The sequence below is a fragment of the Microchirus variegatus genome (genome assembly GCF_963457635.1).
Source record: "Microchirus variegatus genome assembly, chromosome: 4".
NCBI classification, from domain to species: Eukaryota; Metazoa; Chordata; class Actinopteri; order Pleuronectiformes; family Soleidae; genus Microchirus; species Microchirus variegatus.
The window spans coordinates 18,644,477-18,662,718 of NC_139805.1; the positions used below are offsets into that span (position 1 = coordinate 18,644,477).

General features: G+C 40.7%; 1 protein-coding gene across 1 annotated transcript; it reads left to right on the forward strand.

Annotated features, from left to right (window-relative positions):
- Positions 1-7,297: 7,297 nt before the first annotated feature.
- On the forward strand, positions 7,298-10,659 carry ska3 (spindle and kinetochore associated complex subunit 3; the record flags this gene model as incomplete). The annotated part of the gene is made up of 11 exons (XM_083888201.1): positions 7,298-7,412; positions 7,491-7,552; positions 7,761-7,935; positions 8,069-8,525; positions 8,610-8,665; positions 8,747-8,955; positions 9,026-9,229; positions 9,394-9,591; positions 10,011-10,087; positions 10,213-10,340; positions 10,502-10,659. 11 exons carry the CDS (start codon positions 7,298-7,300, stop codon positions 10,657-10,659), a joined length of 1,839 nt encoding a protein of 612 aa, XP_083744327.1.
- Positions 10,660-18,242: the final 7,583 nt, after the last annotated feature.

Consider the following 18,242-nt stretch of genomic DNA (forward strand, 5'->3'; position numbering starts at 1 on the left):
TTTAAATCAGCTGATGGCCGCTGATTGCTTCCTGCTCTCCTTATTTATCTTCCTCCAGCCAACAGTCCCGTCCTGTTACTTTGAAGAGAAGCTGCATTAACGAGAAGCAAAACAAACAAAAAAAAGGAAAGAAAGAGGGACATTTGAAAAAGTATTTTAAAAAAAACATACCGTGGCGTGACATCAGACTCCGAAAAGGTGGACACGTGCATCAGCCATGGACAAGGCAAGGAGATTGAAGATGGGGTGTTCTACCTGGTCCAGAATGGTGAATAACTGGTCAAGTTATCTTAATGGTGACTCTGTTTGCTGAATTATATGCTTAAACTTAGCACTTAACTATCAACTCAATTTCCACACACTGCCTTCATTTAAAGGTACAATATGTAGTATTTATGGGTTTATATAACCCAAAATCCACTTTTTTATACATATGTGCTCCTGCATTGTCTAGTCGCTGTATAATAGTTTTTGTTTCATTTTCGTAGTGTTTCAAAAAGTCATGTAAAATAACATGACCGCGGACCGCGGTTGCATAGCCACTTTTAGCAGCGAGACGCCATGTTTCTACCGGAGCCTGTAAGGACAAACGCGAGAGAACAAAACAAGCGTCTCTTTACTTGTAGCGGAAGTCCCGCCTCCTCTCTCTCCGCTTCGTCTGCTATGGCCGCGGTAGCTCGCCCTCTCCCTCGCCTCACGAACAACATCTGCTGACACGGAGAAAGACGACGAGGACGACATTTGAGCAGCTGCGGATACCGTAGCGCTCAGGGAAGGGAGGGGGTGAACAGAGGAGCAGGTCTTTGTTGTAAATCTCAGCCTCTCCTCTAGATGGCACTATAAACTACTTATTTCCCCTTTAAGCCATTTGCTCAATTTCAGCTTTAGTTCAAGCTGTGTCATTGTAAATTATACTTTTTTTGGTTAATGTTGGCTTGTTTTTTAGGTTTTAAGTTTGTTATTTGGCCTTAGCTCATTGTCAGCTTAATTTGGGCTTAATGTTAGCCATTTATGTTCTTTATTTTAAGCTTAATTTTGGCTATTTGCTCACTGTTAGCCTTAGCTCAATGTTGGCCAAGCCTCATCGTCAGCCCAATTATGCTTAATGTTAGCTATTTGCTCAATTGCATCTTTTGCTTGAGCTGTGCTTCACTGTAAGCTCAATTTTGCCTAAGTGTTTGTTTATACACTCAAAATTAGCCTTAGCTTAATTTAAGTCACATGCTAAATCGCTTTGTAATCTGAATTGTATCACTGTTGGCTAAATTATTAGCTCAATATTAGGCTTGGCTTATTGTGGCCCATACTTTGTACTAACTAGAAATATTTGAGCCAGCAGTGGCTACATTTTGTTTTATTAATGTTGGCTCAGTTGTAGCTCAGTTATCTGAATTGGCAGCCATTTTGTAGGTCACAGCAGTTAAATCATTGGTTTAAATAGGGCTGCAACTATTTTTTTTTTATCTCCACTCCATTATCAAAATGGACAAAACAAGACTAAAAACAAGTTAAAATGGCTGCTTTGCTATGTTAATTCACTAATGCATTCATAGTGATTACTGTTGAATTAGCTTTAACCAGAAATAGTAATTTGTGGGGGGGGGGGGTGTTAAATGTTTAAAGGCAGATTCAGGGTTACACATGTCTTATATATAATTTTAATGTAGTCATTATAATAAAAATGTTTTTGATTTTTTTTAAAGGAACAACCTTCTGCTTCCTGCTCATGGAGGCCTGGTTGGACCCGTCATACAAAAGCCAGAGACTATCAAAAAATGTGAGTGATGCCACCTTGATCACAAATGTATAATCTATAAAGGTGTGTGTAAAACAATTGTGGCTGTATGAGGTACTGACATTTTTATTCTTGAACTTAAAAGGCGTTCCTAAATCTTAATTATCTTTATTCTACAATCACTTCTGAGTATGTACATTTGTTAAGATAAATCTGACGAAGTGACTTCATACTCTATAGTCACAAAGTAACACAAGAGCTTACTGATGGAGCCAGCAGTGGACCAATGACTTGTGCTGTAATGTAAAATTACCACTGTTCTCTATGGACTTTGGAGTGGGAGAGAGATCATTTAACAAACCTGATTAATTGTGACTCTTGATATGTTCACTAGTTTATAGCCATGTTTAAGATTATATAGAAATCTGTTTTCACTGAAAGTGAGCCTTTATATCTCAGGCTGGGTCAACCATGTGTGTACCTCATACAACCACATTCCAGAGCACCTGACCTTGGCAGGAACTTGAACATTGTTGAGACTGGGCTCAAATATTATTTTATTTTTTCACAGATGATCTTCATGAAGATCTTCAAGTAGTAGGTGTCATGATTTAATTCTTGGTGTCCCCACTCTTTCTTCTCTACTGTGCCTATATCTATTTGCATTGTTCAGCATGGCAACGTTCTTTCTCTTCTCCTGCTTTCCATTTGTCAAATAGCTAAGGGTTGACATGATAAATGGTAGGAATAAAATTAATGTTGTGCCTTTTATGCTGTGTCTGTGGCTGCTGTGCCTTTTTCCCCTCTTTTCCATCGTGGCCATTAATCAACCATTAGCCCTAGCACATAAAAATAGATCCTGGTGGCAGTTGTGCCATTGCCATGCGTCCCATAATGCAAGTAGGCAATGACGGCCGTCTACCTTCATGGCCTATTTGTATTATTGTACATCTGGCCTTGCGGGTCTAGGAATTTTACATAGGCAAATGTAGATGCCCTCCGTATCCATGGTAAGTGACTAACCATAGTTTTCTTTAGCATCAATCGAAAGTTACGTATGTAACTACGGTTCTATTTCATCCTGGATGACCGCCAGAGGCGGTCATCCAGGATGAAATAGAACACCCGACATCCCTGTATGTCCATCCTAATTAGATTGCATTTTAGTTATGGTAAAATTTCAAACGGTTTGTGCATTTTTCTTTCTTGCTCGGCCGCCGTGCCATTACTATACCTGCTCTCACATCTGCATCTTAATTCTTCATGGTGTCATGACTCTGCCAGTCTATAGTTTCTGATCTGTTTTTTGGACCACGTTTTCCTGGTAACTGGATTGAGTGTTTGTGATGACTGACTTGTCTTGGACTGACATTAATCTGATTCAGTCAGGGTCTAAACTTTTTAAGGTTGATTGGTCTTGAAGTGTCTGATTTCTGTAGGAAATTCTGGTACCTTATTTTTAAATGGCTTTAATTTTTTGGTCTTGATTCTCAGTTCTCATAATTGCAACTTGGCCTGCTGACAAACTTGGAAGCTGATGAATCATGTGGTCAAAAGTTGTTCAATCATGTGTCAAAAGTTGTTTTCAAAGTGCTGTAAAAATGTAGTAATTGATTACAATGAGCTAGAGCAGGTATTACTTTATTCTCAACTGTTAATCGCTTTGATAAGGTGACTGGTTCATGATTTAATTATGAAGCTAAACTTTGATTTGTATGCAAGTGTAGTCACATAAGATTTTAGGTGTTATTCAGCTCCATGGATAATGTTATGAAATACTTTAAGTCTGGCGTTTGTTGGTACACTTGATATCCATTTAAGTCTTAAACTTTATGCGCTGCCATCAGAGTTTATAGTCGCCAACTAAACTGGAATTCTATTATTAATGCTGACTTGTCTCACTCTGTCAAGTTTATTTCCCTCTAAAGACTGGTGTTTTGTGTTCATAAAGCCTTTTTTCGCGCCATGTTTGGGAGGCCTCCCAGCAGGGGATTTCCATCTTCCCCTGCAAAACCATGCGTTACTCGTCTTAGGGATGCAGGGCTGTCCTGCATAGTTTCTTTCATAAATGGGATTGTAGGTTGCAGGATTAGAGCGCGTTTCTTTGGAGGACACAAACCTGGCAGAGGGACAACTTGGATTATTATTATGCCAAATGTTAGAATTCTTATCTTTTCATACAACAAATTAAAAACTTTATTCTGTGGGCTGAATTCCAGGAGTCACGATGTTTAGGAAATCAGACCGATTTTGTTAAAGTGTTGAGACTGGTTTGCAAGTACACTCTTGGAGCAGGAGTGACCAGCTCCAGCTTTTAAATAATTTATTTTTCATTATTTGATTTGTTTGTAGGATTGACTTGGTGGCTGAAGCTTTGTGGTTAACCCTAATCAAGTAAACTTGTTTACATAAGTTGTCTTTCCCTCTTATTAGCGAAGCTGGCAACTGCTTAAAGTGAGAGGACTTTATGGCTTGCCCAACATGGGGTTTTTGATAGTGCACAGGGGTAACTACACACCACACATTAGCAATTTCAGCCAACAAGTGTCTATAGTCTATTATCAATGACTTTCTTTCAAATTCAAAATTTGACATTAACGATCACTTGATCAATTCAGGCAGCTGGTAGAGTCATTGGGATGATGCTTAATCCTAATATCTTGGTTGCATGAGAAACTGCCATCTCCCAGATGTGTTGGCAAAGTTCCTACTCTGATTTTTGTAGACTTGCTCTAAAGTTTCGCTCCGCTTTAACTCTTGTTGAACTATGCATTAAATGATTCCTCCAACTTGTCTGCAGATACATTTTTTTCTCCCTGCAGCCTTCCACCACACACTGCTGCTGTTGCATTTGCTGAAGGTAGCAGGATCCTGATTCACTGCATCTTCATGTGTTGGGTAAGAGGTGTCATTAGAATGCTGACAAAGCAAACGCCTGTAAATGCTTGATCTAATTTATCCAAATTGTTCATCGTTTTAGGACAAAAGAAATATTGAGTTTGAATTTCTTGGGGTCAGTAACCTGACCTCTAAATGTTTGGGAAACCATGCAGTAGATTGCAAGCTCTGTTTGAGTGACTTAATTGCTCAATTTGTAAATCAGTTGAGATTCAATGAGCTGGGTCTTCTTCACACAACAGAGAACAAGGTAAATTGAGTCGACTTGTAACATGGTAAGGCATTTTGTCCTTCCCCTTCTTCTCTGTGTGTGAGGAAATCTGGCTACGGATCCAGACTGCATGGCATACCATGGCTGTGCCGTTTCCGAAAATCAGACAAGGATCCATCTGATTTTGTGACTCGGCTTGTCATGATATGCATGAACGGGTTTGTAGTGTAAATCTTTACAAACCATTTGTTGAAGCATTTGTTTAAATTGGGGTCAAGCATGTTCAGGTGTCTGCTTTATCAATACTCTGGTGCCACATCTTGCTAAACACACGAGAAGCTCTGAATTGTGAAACTGCTGCCTCGTGCAGATGTTACAACGGCAATGGCTGTTGAAAGGCTGCAAGGAGATAAAATGAGATCTGAGGACAGGACAGTGGAATTGATTTCATGCTTAGCAAAATGAGGGTTTAAGCAGAGGACCTTTTGTGGTGAGGCTACAGAATCGGAAGGATCTTTTGTCTAGGCAGCTGGGAGATTGGGGTTCGCATCATCCAAAATAGCTGGCAAAGTGAGTGGAGATGTCGATGTAGAACAGGAAAGGCAGTTGGTACCCAATTTGTTTAATCCATATTTACTTATTACTAAAGTGTGCTGACTCTTTGTTTATTTATATTTAGATGTTGGACCTTGCCAATCTGTTCACATGCCTCAATGGCTGCTATGTCACTCTCCCCTACAGGACATGGTCACTGAGATGTTTTTATTTATTTATTTATTTTTAAATGGATCATGACCCCTAAAATACAGACACCGCTACTTATAGCCTGTAATGATTAACACTGAAAAACTGTATTTGTTGCCCTCTTTATATGAAGTAAAACTTTTGTTCTTAATTTTTTGTTCTTGACTTATTTGACTTAGTATTTTTTCAGTGGTTCTGTGATGAGTGTTATTTCGACAAGTTGGTTCTTTGACCTTAACGATATAGACTCTGCACCTTTTGACACCCCCATTCCTATTCCGAATATCTTAGGAATATGACAATTGCACTGCAGAATTGGGACAGAAGCTTTTCAACAGTTGTGAAAGAAATTTCATTGGAGTCATCGGTGTTGAATAAATAAAGTCTTTACTGCATGCATGAAGGAGAGACTCTGTCACCAAGATGGTCTAAATGTTCTCTGACTTTCCTTCAGAGAGCTCAAACATATATACAGTCACATCAAAGCATCTTACAAACACCATAAAACATCCAAGTTACAATAAGACAAAACACTTTGTTTAGATATCCTGTGCACCTCATGCCGACCCCTGCTTTTACAATCCCATCATTAGTTCACAGCTTGACTGTTGGTTAATTGTTATCTTAAACAACATACAGAAAGCCTGACACTAATACCCCCACGGGAACAGGAAAACAATTTATTTCCCACACAGTTCATGCATCTTTTTATATTTTTTTTCTAATAGGATACAGGTCAAATATTATACCATTGACACTGAATCTCTATGACTTAAGTCCGAAGTCTGTGTTCTTAAGCAAATGTCTTCATTGGTTTCTTTGTCAGGGGTAGTTGGTAGGCATCCTAAATATGGCACACAGTCTGGTGTTGATGTTAAACAGCAGTTTAACAACAGGGAATGTCAGGCCTGTTAGACAGGGTGATGGTAGACAGCCTGCTGAGGGACATGGAGCCCAAGCTGTGACCTCACAACAGGCAACACACAGGAATTATTTTTGTAACTCACCTTGTCTGTAGTTGTGTCAGGTTTGTGCCGAACTTCACAGTGAGTCCAGTATTTATACGCTCTCCTCCAACCGTCAGTGTGTTTGATAACAGAACTATATACACAACTACAGTTTACACTGATCTTGTTTGATAGTAAAACATAATGCTAGATGGAAGAAAAAGGGGAGGTTACTTTACCAAATGTAAAAAAATTCTTTGCTGACCTTATTTAATAATTTCCTTTATATATACAATAAAATGAATTATATTTCCTCTCAGTATTGGTACAGCTACTCATATTTTAATTACAAAACTACAGCAGAGCAAATGTATAAGACAATAACATAATAGACACATAACAATGTAAAAAGATAAATGTGTGGTTTTATTAGTTTGAATTATTGAATTGGAATTAATTACAATAAAATAAACAAACGAAACAACTAGAAAAATGATATAATAATAATAATAAAAACAAATACATACAACAAAATAAATGTGGATTCACTGCTTGTTAGTTTAATTCAGTTTCAACTGTGAACGCAAGGGGCGCTGGACAAAAACTACGCCTGTGGGAGCAGAAGAAGAAGCAACTTCCGCCTGAAGCCGGAAAGAGCCGAGGCGGTAAAATTGAAAAGTGTTTTCTGCCAAACAAACCCACGCCTGTATTCGATTGAGTTTTTAAATTATATATTTCCATTTGACTGGAATCTAAAACAAAATGGACCCGACGACGCTGTTCTTTTCCACACTGAAGAAGCTGGCGGTGACGCTGGAGTCAGAAACTGCGAAGCTCCAGCACTCGTTTGAAAACCGTAACGACGAAGAGGACAGCGGTGAGTGACACCCACAGAATACGTAATTAATTCGGTATTCAAGTATTTTATATTAATATAACATCCGTATTTTACCAGAAGCGGCTGCGAAAGGTATGCGAGCGTACCACGAACTCAACTGTGAGGTCGTGAGCCTGAAGGTACGAAGTCCGTGCACCAAGTTCTGCTCTCTCTTAAAGTCGCCAATACATTTTGAATGGCCTCCAATTCAGTTTTTATTAAATGAAATTAAAATAATAATAGGTGTTTCTGAATTGGCAGTCAATAAAAATAGTTAGAAACTTTGTCTGCTAAATGACATGTAATGTCATGTTATGTCGTGTCTCTCTGGTCTGTCCTCGTACACAGGGGCAGATCCAGGATCAGCTGACTCAACAGAAAGCTCAGGAGGGTGAGGTGAGCAGCTTCATTAAAGCCTGCAGAGTGATGCAGTCGCGGGTTGGTGAGGACATCCACACGCTGAGAGAACACTGGCAAAAATACGGCTACCAGGCGCCCAGGAACGTCCCCCAGAAGTCGAGCAGTGAGTAACAGCTCTGTCACAGGGAGCCAAAACAACTGAATTTTGACGCTGCCATGTTATTGTCGTAACTGTTTGCTAATGGAAGCAAAATGTTCTAAAAATGTCTCTTTTTCTGTGACTTTGTCTCAAACAGAGGACAAAGTTCAGGAGTCGGAGGCTGACGATGAAGTCGAAGATGAAAACGAAACTAAATCCACACAAGAAGGAGACGAAGATGAAAACCAGGAAGAGCCTGGAGAAGATCACGCCTCATCTCCATCTTCAGGACCTCCGCCCTCCGCTGACATTCTCCGAACCCCACAGCTCTCCGACTTTGGCCTGTCGGAGATGGAGATGAAGAGAATTCTGGCCGGAGCAGAGTGGTGCGCCGAAGTCCCACCCATGCCCAAGATGAGCCTCCCGCACCTGACGCTCAGCACTCCGGCACCGCCGCCCATGCCCTTAACTCCTAAATGTGTCCTGAGGATGGACGACGACGAGCTGCTGCAGACGCCGCAGATGCACGACTTTGGCATCTCGGAGGACATGATGTGCCTGTACAATGACTTCACGATGGCTCTGCCGCAGAAGAACATCGAGAAGCCCCAAAGGTTCGAGTATGATCTGATTTCTGAGAACAAAGAGGCCTAACCCTCTGCTTTATGTTGCTTCATGACTGTCCTCTGTTCCAGCAGACTACAGGACAAACTGCCACCACTAGATTCTCTAAAGGAGAGATTACAGACTCAAGGTAACAGTCTTTACTATAAACTTAATCTAAGATAGATACATATAGATTAATCTGCATCTCATTGTTTCTTCATTTCTGCAGCAGAGGACTTGGAGTCGCCAGTACCACCCGTGTTCTGTACCCCAGGTTTCAAAATCAAAAAGACAAAAGGTCACTGTGCACCGCCCGCACACGTCAGCGCTGAACCAGAGTCGCCCTGTCACCCTGGACTCTTGCCCTCCACCCCTGAGGTCCCAACCTTTCAAACCTTGTTCATGAACCAACTGGTCAGCAACAAAAAGGTAATGAATGTGCGTTATTTTCTTCATCTGCTCATGTAGACTTGACAACGTTTTTTCTCCCCTCCCATGCTTTGTGCAGCCTGTGAAGATCAACATCCAAGCTGACGACGACGACGATGACAGTCGCTCTTTTAAATGTCCGTCGCCCACTCATCACAGTACAGTCGGCTCCAAATGTGCCTGGGAGTACAATGTTCCTGAGATTTCCGTCCTGGGTTTAGAGGACTTACAGGTGCCAGAGATGCCAAACCTGGAATCTCTTTTGGGAATTTCTCTGCAAAATGTAAGAGTTTTTCTTTCACACTACAACTATATTTTTACTTTGTAAATGAGTAAAACAACAGTGGCTATAGTCAGATATGTACTGCATCTGGTTTAAAAGTCAATAGCAAAGTGGTCAAACCTACAAACCAAACTACTTCCTCCACTACCCTGTCTGCCTTCCAGAGAAGTGCCAAGATCCAAAAGAAGACCAGTGTGCGTGAACCGGTGTCTAAGAAGGACACACAGTGCGACAACAGTCTAGAGTCGGACGGGCCCACGCAGGAGTTCAGTCTGGGTACGCCTCGCATCCGGATCAACTACCAGGAGCCCATGACCCCGGAGATGCCCGACCTCAGCTCTGTCACACAGGACATCTGTAAAGTAAGTTAAAGTTAAACCTTCAAATTAAGACCTGACATGTAGCTTTTAATTTAATTTAATTTTTTTATTTTTTATTTATTTATCATTAGCTGATTTTATTCAACTATAAATACCTTACCTGTAGCTTTTTGTTAGCATGTCTTATACAGCTGAAAATACCATACCTGTAGATTTTTGTTAGCATATCTTATACAGCTGAAAATATCTTACAAATAGCTATTCATTAGCTGATTTTATACAGCTATACATACCTTAGCTATAGCTATTTATTAGCTCATTTTACACAACTGAAAATACCTTAGCTATAGCCTTTGTTAGCTAATTTTACAAACTTGAAAATACCTTATCCATAGGTATTTATTAGCTGATTTTAAACAACTGAAAAAACCTTATTACCTTATTACCTCTTATTTTTCCAGCTCGTGTCCCAGGCTCAGCTGAAAAGGTCAGAGGTGGCGGTGGTGCAGCCGAATGTCAGGCCAGGAAAAGAAAACCGGTAAAGTTAATCAAGGAGTACACTGAGGATTAAAGAATTATGCAATTAACAGCATTAAGATTTTATCTTCTTTGATAGTTTCAGAATGAAATGGAACATTAATGTATAACATGTCCTCTCTCCAGTGCCAAGGATCTGTCTGTGATCTCCGAGAGCGAGTTCCAGAGTTTACCGGGCTACCTGAGGCAGATGAGTCTGCACAGCCTCAACCAGGCCGTCCACAACATCAACAAGTTCACCGCCCAGTTTCCAGGTCAGTGATCACGGTCAACAAAGTAAATATTAGTAATTAAAGTTTTTAAAGACTTCTTTAAAAGAAATCTTTTTGTTTGTTGTTTTGTTTAAATTAATTTAGCCTTTATGGACATTCACTTAAATGTAATAATTTTGGCGTTCTCTTGGCCGTCTCTGCAGGAGAAAAGACGGAGCTTCAGATGGACGAGTTGAGGAGGATCACCAACGTCGGCGCAGTCACCCCCATATACATCCTCTGCCTCACTGAGCTCAAGAGGCTGCAGCATGTGAGCGGACTCAGGAACACTGCTGTGTACAAACTGAGCGCTCACAATTAAAGTTTGCCTCTCATCTGATGACAGGGTGAAATCTGTTCTCTTCTGGACTCGCATGAACAGGAGATGTATAGCAGGAGCAAATACAGCTTTGTAGCTTTTTTAATTTGTTGTGATTATAAATATGCCTAATAGAAAGCTAGACGTATATTTGTACTTCTTTGATTTTTGTCTGATTTGTAAATAAAAAATCGTAATCATTCACCACACAGTACAGTCTAATACAGAAATGTGCTCTTTAAAAACATTTAAATGTTCTTTTAAAACAGTGTTTCCCAAAGTTTCTATATGTGGGGACACACTTTAGTTTTAAAGAAAGCAAACATATGGACATAAATATGTATAAATCTTGACAAATGCAAATTTGTACATAAATAAGGGACTAGTTTATAGCATTATTATTATTGTTAATTAAATATAACATTATTTACTAAAATATTACTGAAGTAATAACTTTATTAAATTATTATTTTACAATTTTATACTTGGTTAACATTTTTCCATTAGCCACTTAGCAGCTAAACATAAGTTTCCCCCTGCTTTCAGTATGTGTTATTCCTCTAATTTTACAGTTAACACTTTCCTAGTTAACCACTGCAATAACACATTGACTTTGATAGCCACTTAGCAGCTCAACAAATATTTTACTCATATGCTAAATATTTACTGTTGGCTTTAATTCTTATATTTTAATTATGTCAAGATGGATGTTCTTCCTATAATCCAGTTAAAGCTAACAGTTGGCCACCTAGCACCAACAGAAATGTCTTCTCCTGCTATTAATGTTTGTTGCTCTGGTAAGTTTCCCTACTTTATTCAGCTACACTGAATTGTTTGTTTTCTAATTTTATATATACATTTTGTATACATATTATTCGATTGAAAATATTATTTTGCCATATATCGGCTACACAAACACAATATATCTGCTGTTCTTTAATTTGTTTATGCTAATAATTGGATAAAGTTGTTGCTTACTGGTTAGTTATACCAATATTATTTTCAGTTTATGGTATTTACTGACATTTTATATCGTGTATGGTGAACTGTAGTATATTATGATAATAGCTAACTAAACTCAGTCAAGTTGAGGTCTGAGTTAACCACTTAGCAGTAAAAAAAAAAAAATCCAGGTGTTTATTCTTGCTAACTGTTCACAACCATGGCGTCCGATCATGGATGCATTATATGCAGATGACGCAGTGCGTGAAAATGACGTATCACTGATGGTCTGTTCACGTACACAATTGAAAAGCGGGAATTATAGATAGCCAGTTATTAGTCTGCAGGAGCAGCAAGGAAGCAGCAGCATCGTGAGGAAGGCTGTTGGCTTTTAGATAATTTGCGCGACAAGGAAAGTGGGGAGAAAAGGAGAAAAAGACAATGGGGAATTCTAAAACCAACACCAGGTGGGATAATGGCTCTGAAATGGAATCGGTGTTGGAGGCTTTGAACGAAATCTGGGCGGCGATGAGAGAGATTAAGGGAAATCATAACCGATACCATGAAGGAGATGGAACCTCTCCAAAAGGTGACATCTGAAATCGAACAGCTCCAGGAAGAGAATGCAGGAAAAGAGCAGCAGCTGAGGAACAGAGTGGAGGAGCTGGAACAGCAGGGAAGACTCAATGAGGTGATAGTGACTGGCCTCAAGATTAAGCATCAGACCTACGCAAGGGTGGCTGCGGACAACCGGTGGTCAGAGCCTGATGATGATGAATCGGATATCACATCTGTGGAGAAGCAGGTGTCTGAGTTCCTGGCCGGCAAAGACATTGAGGTGGATTTCAACAGTGTGGAAGTATGTCACATCTTACCCCGGAGAAAAGAGTCTGGAACACAAGCTGTCCTGCTGAGATTCACCAACAGAAAACACAAGACCGCGCTGCTGAAACAGGACAGGAAGCTCAAAGGCTTGGACGTCTACAACAACGAGAATCTCACCAAAAAGAATGCTGACATCGCCAGAAAGGCTCGCCAACTGAAGAGAGGAGGCAAGATTCAACACACCTGGACGGCAAACTGCAGAATCTACATCAAAACTAATGGATCTTCAGCAGAAGAAGTCAAAATAATACAAATCAGGAGTGAGGACGAACTGGAGAAATTCAATAATTAATGTATGTATCATCACTTCTACTTTAACATGACTGAGAAATGCCAGTACTGCACTGAAGAACGAGAGCATTGAGATGGATGGGGAAACTGTCTCTAATACTATAATACTACAGTAAACTTCTTTGTCAATGTGGGGCCAGATCTAGCCAAGGACATTCCTGACTCATCCCTACACTTTGATAAGGACAGAGTACAATGTTTCTCACACCAGTGAAGGACATGGGGATTAGACACCTGGTCAACAAATCCGTAGCAAAAACATCCACTGATGTCAATGACCTCGACATGAAGAAAGTACTAGATGGAATAATTTCACCTCTAACAAATATCTGCAACCTTTTCCCACCAAAATGAAAGTGCAACAAGTCGAGACTGTTGTCACTCATGACAGACTAATATGGACACATGTACGAACATACACGTCGTCTGTTTGACTGTCTAGAGCAGGGGTTTCAAACTCATTTTCACTGAGGGCCACATCAGCATAATGGTTACCCTCAAAGGACCAGGTCATACAGAATAAATGTAACTAAATGTAACCAAATATAATGTAATATAAAGGTAACTATAACATGTTGCTAAATAACTTTCTGTATTTATTACTTATTCATGTTACAAATATGATGCATTATAGATGTAACCCGGTCCGCGATGGTGTTTCTTGACAAACTAACAGTTTTTAAAGTCTGTATCTGGTCTGGGCAGACCTGCTCACACACCTTCAGCATGCACTACTTCAAAAACGCACACTCAGAAAAAGAAACACGGGTGATTTCTTCAGCCACAATAAAACGCGCTTTCACTGCAGCATCGTTTTTGGTTGTGGCTTTTGTCAACATTCTGCTGCGATCACAGTCTCAATCTCAGTTTCACTCGTCGCGTGATGCGTATACAATGATACACTGTGATCTAGTGGCGGGATGCCGTCACTTTGCAGGTAACGCAATCGCCAAGCATTGTGGGAAATGTAGTTTATGGTCAACGCACGCCTTAAAGCACCATAGACCTATTTTAACACATATTTTTAAGACCAATTAATCACTCGCGGGCCACACAAAATGACGTGGCGGGCCACATCTGGCCCCCGGGCCTTGAGTTTTACACTTGTGGTCTAGAGCTAGACTGCAGCTCTAATTGCTACCTGCTGCTGAAACATGTTATGTCAAATTATCTTAAGAAAAATTACTATGATGAAAATAATGTATTCTGTGGCCATGTGTGTTGTATGAATTAAACTAATGCCCGAAATAAACAAATAGATAAATATTTTATCATTTTGTATAAAAACACACATTTATGGTGATTTAATTTTAGCAGCGAAACCAATTGGAGATTACAAAAACGGCGTTTAAATTAGAGTTTATAATATTTCAACGGTATATCCATTAAAATCCTTTTTGACTAACTTTTTTATTCGCATTTCAAATATATTCCGTCACTGAAATTGAGCATTTACACGTATTATCTCATGTGTGTTTCTGAATTCCGAGGAGATTTGAACGCATCATTTGACCGCTTGTCCAATCACCTTTCACTAAGCATTTTGAACCCGAACGCGCCGTGATCTTAACAACTACTCTACTACTTTTTCACCACCGACCAGTACGACAACAAAACACTTTTAACTGCAAACATGGACGATTTCTTCCGGAAAAAACTGCACGAAAACAACTGCAACTACAAAAGTGCACTGGATCGAATCATAGACAAGGTGTGTTTTGGTTTGTATGTCAGTGACAGTAACGTTAATGTTAGCCTTTTCGTGGTGTAGCTAATGTTAGCTTGAATTGTTCGTAGTTGGACTCTAGAAATACGCTTGGAGAAACCGTGTGCTAACCTCTGCGATGTTTTAAACAGTATTCGAAGATTTCAGAGCAAGATGGGGATATGGGGGTGGACCTCGCTACCTTAAACAACAAGAGTGAGTAAACTGCAAAACTGTTATTACACTGACTCTGTGCAAGAGATGCTAGGCTACTCGCAACATAGCAGTGATACGGGTTAGCTGAATATCACCAGTAACATTTAATAGTAAAGACATATATGCATCCGTCACATTTTTCACATCATTTTATCTCTGCTCATGTGGTTGTGATCATGAATCCTGGTCTCACTGTGTATCCTCTCTTTCCCGACTCCCTTGCATGGTGAAGCACTTGATAGTTACTTGAGACGGGCACAAGCAAAGCTGAACAAGCAGATACATGAGGTTTGTTTACTATTAAATCTCATCCCACTATTCAAGAACACTGAATTTGTTTATAGAGCCATTTGTGGAACCAGCAAAAATATAATTAATCACTTTTTTCCCCCACAGACCCAGAAATCTTTGACAGATGAGTCAGTAAGTGGTAAGTGTACAACACCTAAAATGAGAGCAAAAAAAAGATAAAAAAAGACCCTAAAAATAGAGTCACATATTTCATAACATTGCTTTAATTTCTCCCTCCTTAGCACTGGATCTTACAAAAAACTCGAAGGTAAACATGTTTTTAATGTATTCGACTAAAGGTTCTAAAATGTAGAATAAATTAAACATGATTTGCTGCCGTTAGATTGTTCAACCAGCACTGCTCCCAGTAGACCACATGCACTACTGCAGTATATCAGTGCATTATCTATTTGACTAAAGCTGTTTTACTATAACCTGGTACAATGCATCTCTCCTTGTTTAATACAAGGTTAATGTTTTATTGTGCACTGTTCCTGTCTAAATTAAGTAACATTATTTATTGTGTATATATGTTTACTATTATTACTGTTGCTCTTTTTTACTTCTCTATGCTGCAGATTAATAAAAGGAGTATTTTATCTCATTTGCATTCAACAGTTGGACTTAACATATCAAGATAATGGAGTTGATGAAGCTGAAGTATCAACAAGTCAATCTTTTGGAGATGATGGTGAGAAAAATAGCTATCGGCAAGTTTTATGTGGTCACAAGATCAATGTAGGTAACATTTAATTTTCGCTTTTGATTTCTGCAGAGATGTCCAAAAGTGACACGACTCAGCTGACTTGGAGCTCATTAGAGAGTGGGCCAAACATTACTGTGACAGAGCTTCAGCCTGAGGACATCGACCAGGAACTGGAACAGAGTCTGAGAAATCAGGGCACCTCTTTTGTGGAGCTCTACCCCAGCATGATTAGTCGAATAAAAAAGGCCTGGCATCGGCAAAATGTGTCAGAGGCTGCTGACTCAGTGCTGAGGAGGTACCACAGATGGCGGAAACAGGCAAACAAAAGCAATATCACCAACACTTCTGTCGCACTGAAGCACACCAGCAGCAAACCGAGAAAGAGCAGCAGCAAGACGCTGCTTGGGGGGAAAAGCCCAGAGAAAAGGCAGTTCAAAGGGACTGAATCTGCATTTCGCTCTCCTTTCAAATTGTCGACCAATTTGCAGGCTTTGCAAGCACAGCACACATGTCCTGAAATGAAGAGAAACACACTGAGGAGACAACAGCACCAGCAAGTGACTGCAATGGATCTGTCTGGACAGTCTAAGACCTCTAAACCAAAAGATGTCTCACTGAATCAGACATTCAATGTGACCTCTAAACCAAAAGATGTCTCACTGAATCAGACATTCACCGTGTCTGAATTATCACTCCTGGGTGAACAGCCTTGCACTTATGCTGCCAGTCCTCCACAGCCTTGTTATCCAACTGCAAAAACATCCTTGGGCCAGTCTCTTAGGTCTATAAGGCTTTCTCTCTCTGGATCTCCAGAGCAGGCTACTGATTGTTCCATGTATGCACCAGAAGACACGCCTTTTCAACATAGATCTGATATCTACAGCTCCCCAGTTAGGCAAAGTCCCTTAAAAATGAGGATGATGCAAAGCCTCAGCAGATCACCTCATGCTTTTTACACAAGCCCCAGAGAGTCTCCAAGGCCCAGATCACTGTCTACTTCTCTATCCTCTCCTCCACAAAAGCTACTGAGGATGCGTCTTCAAAACACTCATACCCCCCTCCCATCACTGCTGCAGTCACCCAAGCCAGCCACAGCAGGTCGTCTCCGGCTCCAGCGGCACCTTTCCTTTGACTCCGCCCTGCCCTCCAGCCATGTCTCCCACTCACCAAAGAAGCTCGACGAGGAAATCGTGAAACTCTACCACAAGTTTGTTTGCCGGAACAAATCATCTCCCTTTAATGGTTTTCCTTGCCGTCTCTGTGAAAGAGCCCCTGAGGTCAGCAGCGGTGGCTCGTCAGCTTTGGCAGCTCTGGCTTTGTCACCTCACCGTTCCATTTTGAGGAAACGACACAGGGATTCGGGCTGCGATGATCACCCTCTGTCCAAACGCTCCAGGGAAGAGTGCTGTACATCCTCCCCAGGTTCCAAACGCTATAGGAATGAACTGCTGAGGCGCTGTCTCTCTCGTCCAGAGTTCCCTCATGATGACCTGTACGACAGCTCGAGTAAACACAGCATGTTTAACAAATTCAACAGTCAACGGCCCTCAGCACAATAGGGAGACGGGGCCAAACTGCAGCTGCGCCTGACTTCTCTGGTCTTGGTAAGCCTCCTTTGTAACATTTTCCTTCATAACTTGTAACTACTGTTTGATTAAAGCTCCCATAGAGTGGTCCTATCGTAAATGCGAGTTATGGAGGTCTACATACATTAACTAGTTTTTATGGTCAAAAACCTCCTAGTTGCTGTAAATGAGCCGATAGAAATCTCTCCTCACTGAAGCTCTCGTCAGTCCCGCTGTTTCAGACTGAAATCTCACCCCCAGAAGACAGACTGTGTTGTGATTGGCCAGCCAGCGTAGAGCCTTCCCAACTGTCTTGAGATTGGTCAATACCTGGAAGTGACGTAATTAGCACGGCAGCTCTCAGAAGCGCAGCTCCCCCCTCTGGAGCGGTGGATGCACTGCTACTAATTATCAAAACATTGTTTTAACCATGTTTAAAAATAGCTTTGTCACGACTCCCCGCCGCAGTCCCTTTAACGCCTTTGACCCAGAGTCGGACCCAGAGTCAGAAGACACTGTCGCTCGTGAAACACCTCCACAACGGACGTTCTTCTTCTGTGGTTCAATGTACGCAACCGGATGTTCCCGGACAAGGAGGGTCCACTATTCAGGAGAAATGCTGTTTACGTAACCAGACCGTTTTTTTTCAGTGATCTTGCAGAGCCCGAGATTACAATACAACACAGCGTTCTCAGCAGTTGCTGAAATGTTTGTTTCGAACCTTCAGGGCTTCATAAACAAGGTAATGGCGTAGATACACACCAAAAAAACAGCGTTAATTGGAACTTCTGTTCTATGGGAGCTTTAACTAATATTTGTGGATGGATGTTTAAAATGGCTAATCACTTGGCCTACTATTTCCTACTTTTGTATTTGCTTTCCGCCTTCTCCTAATCACCCTCTTCTCTTCCTCCATGTGCAGGAAATCTGTGATGGAAAACCTTGCCCTTTGAGATTCTCCAGCAAGAGAGAGTGGAACCAATTT